This window comes from Pistacia vera, unplaced genomic scaffold (genome assembly GCF_008641045.1).
Source record: "Pistacia vera cultivar Batoury unplaced genomic scaffold, PisVer_v2 Contig712, whole genome shotgun sequence".
Classification (NCBI taxonomy): domain Eukaryota; kingdom Viridiplantae; phylum Streptophyta; class Magnoliopsida; order Sapindales; family Anacardiaceae; genus Pistacia; species Pistacia vera.
In genome coordinates, this window is record NW_022196571.1 from 462,551 (window position 1) to 465,625 (window position 3,075).

The 3,075-nt window shown below is 35.9% G+C and overlaps 1 protein-coding gene across 1 annotated transcript; it reads left to right on the top strand.

Moving 5' to 3' along the window:
• Window positions 1–786: 786 nt before the first annotated feature.
• LOC116114536 (uncharacterized acetyltransferase At3g50280-like) lies at window positions 787–2,507 on the top strand. The gene has a single exon (XM_031400681.1). The coding sequence runs from the start codon at window positions 905–907 to the stop codon at window positions 2,237–2,239; it is 1,335 nt and encodes a 444-aa protein (XP_031256541.1). The 5' UTR covers window positions 787–904; the 3' UTR covers window positions 2,240–2,507.
• Window positions 2,508–3,075: the final 568 nt, after the last annotated feature.

Sequence of the window (3,075 nt, forward strand, 5' to 3'; positions counted from 1 at the left end):
CTAAGCAAGTGAGCCACGGTAATTGTTGGTGTTTTGTGTGTGTTTGTTTGATCTGTGTTGTTTGGATTGTTGTGTGTTTAGGTTGGATTTGACGTGTAGGTTATAACAAATCATAATGAAGCTTCGACAACACGAGTTTCATTTTTGTTTGTTTCAATAATTTAGGTGTGCTACCCTCAAATCCATTCATCTATCTCTGTGATGAACCATTCAGTGGAATGAACAAATCATAACCTTAAACTTACTCAATAAACTTATTCTATTTTGTATGAACCGGTAAATATATAATAAAGTTATTACACATTTAAATTTGATAACTTAAGGGGGATTTTCCAATTCAATGCCAACTAATCCATTCATCAATATATAATAAAGTTATTACTTTAATTGATACACATTTAAAACACAATTAAACATCAATAAATTAATAATCTCTATTAAATAATATTTTTAGCCAGTCCCGTGGGACTAATGTAATAAATTAATAATTCGTTAAATTTATAAAATAATATATTAAAGATGCAAAAGAAGAAAGCTTTGATGGTGTATTATAAACTCAAGTAAGGACATTGACATTCACTTTATCACCTTTCTTTTTTGATGCCCAAACTGTTTTTCTTTTTCAACATATAAAAAAGTTATACAAAACACGACAAGACTTTAGCCATTAAGGAAATTATTACCTCTGGATAGTAAAATTGTATTTTGAAATAGTCATTAGGCCATTGTTTTTGTTTGATGAGAGCGGACATGTGATGTATATGCCTTATACTACGTATAGTGGTGAGAGACCTCAATAAAACCCAATACAAAAGTCTAGACTCTGATTCTGACCTCACCTCTCATTATCAATTTATTCTTTCTTCTCTCTGATTCAAAACTTGAACCAATATTTTGAGAGAGCATGGCAAACATTCGTTTAATCTCCTCCAGCAGTGTCTGTGCAGCCAATCACAAGAAACCGAACCTAAGGATTGATTTAACTCCTTGGGATCTTCAGCTCTTTCTGGTGGATTCCATCCAGAAGGGACTTCTCTTTCACAAACCAAAACCTCCAGACAATGAAGAATTAGAAAACACAAACTTCAACTCCATAATCAACCACCTTAAGACCTCCCTTTCACGTACGCTTGACTTCTTTCCCCCGCTATCAGGTCGCTTTGCCACCACTGAACATGACGATAACACAGTCTCCTTTTTTATAGATTGCAATAATGCTGGAGCCGAGTTTATTCATGCTGTAGCTGAGGGAGTTTCAATTGCAGATATCATTGAACCTATCTACGTTCCTAAAATTGTTTACTCCTTTTTCCCACTAAATGGTGTTAGGAACCATGAGGGTACCTCCAAGCCATTGCTCGCCGTGCAAGTTACTGAGCTTGTGGATGGGATCTTTATTGGTTGCACCATTAACCATACCGTTGCTGATGGCTCATCTTTTTGGCATTTCTTCAATTCTTGGTCAGAAATTTCTCGAGGTTTGAATTGTTTATCCAAACCTCCTCTTCTTCAGCGCTGGTTTGTTCGTAATACTGATTGTCCTGTTCGCATACCTCTCTTGACCAACGAACAACTTTATAATAGGTTCGTTCCACCACTTCTGCAACAAAGAGTTTTTCACTTTACAAGGGAAAATATAGCAAAACTCAAAGCAAAAGCCAATGCTGAGATAGGCACCAACAAAATCTCCTCTCTTCAAGCTCTCTTATCTCACTTTTGGCGATCTGCAATCCGCAACAAACATCTTGATCCCAATGAAGAGATTAATTATCGCATGTTGATCGGTGCTAGACAAAGATTGCAAGCACAATTGCAGGCAGAATATTTTGGAAATGCAGTTCAGACTGGGACAGTAGCAATGAAAGCAGGAGAGGTAGTAGAGAAAGGACTTGGCTATGTGGCATTGCAAATGAACAAGATGGTTGCTGTGCACACAGAAGAGAAGTTAATGAACTTCTTGAAGTCATGGACGGACAGCCCAAAGCTAATAACAATGGACAGCGTGGTAACTAATGCTTTGGTCACTAGTAGTTCGCCAAGGTTCAACATTTACGGCAATGATTTTGGGTGGGGAAAACCAATTGCAGTAAGAAGCGGACCAGGAAACAAGTTTGATGGGAAGATAACAGTGTTTCCTGGAGAAGAAGAAGGCAGTGTAGACATTGAAGCTTGCCTTTCGCCTGAAACATTACAGGGTATGGCAAATGATGCAGACCTCATGGAAGCTGTTATTAACTAGTCTAGATTGAGTCTGGAATCCAGTTAATTACATATATCCATTGTATATAATTATAATAAGTTTCTGCAGTTGTTTCATAGATGCATCAAGGATGAAGCTTTGTTTATCTTTTAATCTTTCTGTATTATGTTATATCGTAATTAATCATTTGGTTTCATGTTTTAAATGTGGGGTAAAATATGACCGACATAAATTTGTGGTCTGTGACTGGTTGTCATTGGATGGACCCGTGACCGACAAAAAGCCGAGCAGAAAGTCCAACCAATAGAGTGGTCAGTGCCATTCGGAATCTCCACCCCCTTGTTACTATAGCATTGCACCATTCTAGAGTTTGATAAAAGTGCCAAATGTGTACCTTTATATGATGAAAGTGTAGAAAAAATAAAAATTATTAATTAATATGTAATTTTATAATTTTGTAATTTTTTTAATAGATGATATACCCCACAATAGATTATCAATTCTATTAAAGAACCAAAATACACGTCAAAGATCTAAAAATAAAAAAATAATTAGATTTGAAGAGCCGTACACTTAAGGTGGACTTGTGTGACTAATTGGTTTCATAATTTCATAATTTTATTTTTAGGATTTGGATTTGATTTAATTTAATTACTGATGCCACATCACCGTATTTATAAAGCTTTAAGCCAGGAAGATTCTGTTCTCATGGCTAGTAATCCAAGTTTAAAGGGTGTTTCACGCTTTCACCGTCCTACCATGACCGAAAGGGACTCCCAATCTCCGTTCGAATTGTTTTCATGGGCATTCAATTTGTCCATTATCAATATACATACATAGACACGATGTAAACAAGCTTGAATATTAGAACAATT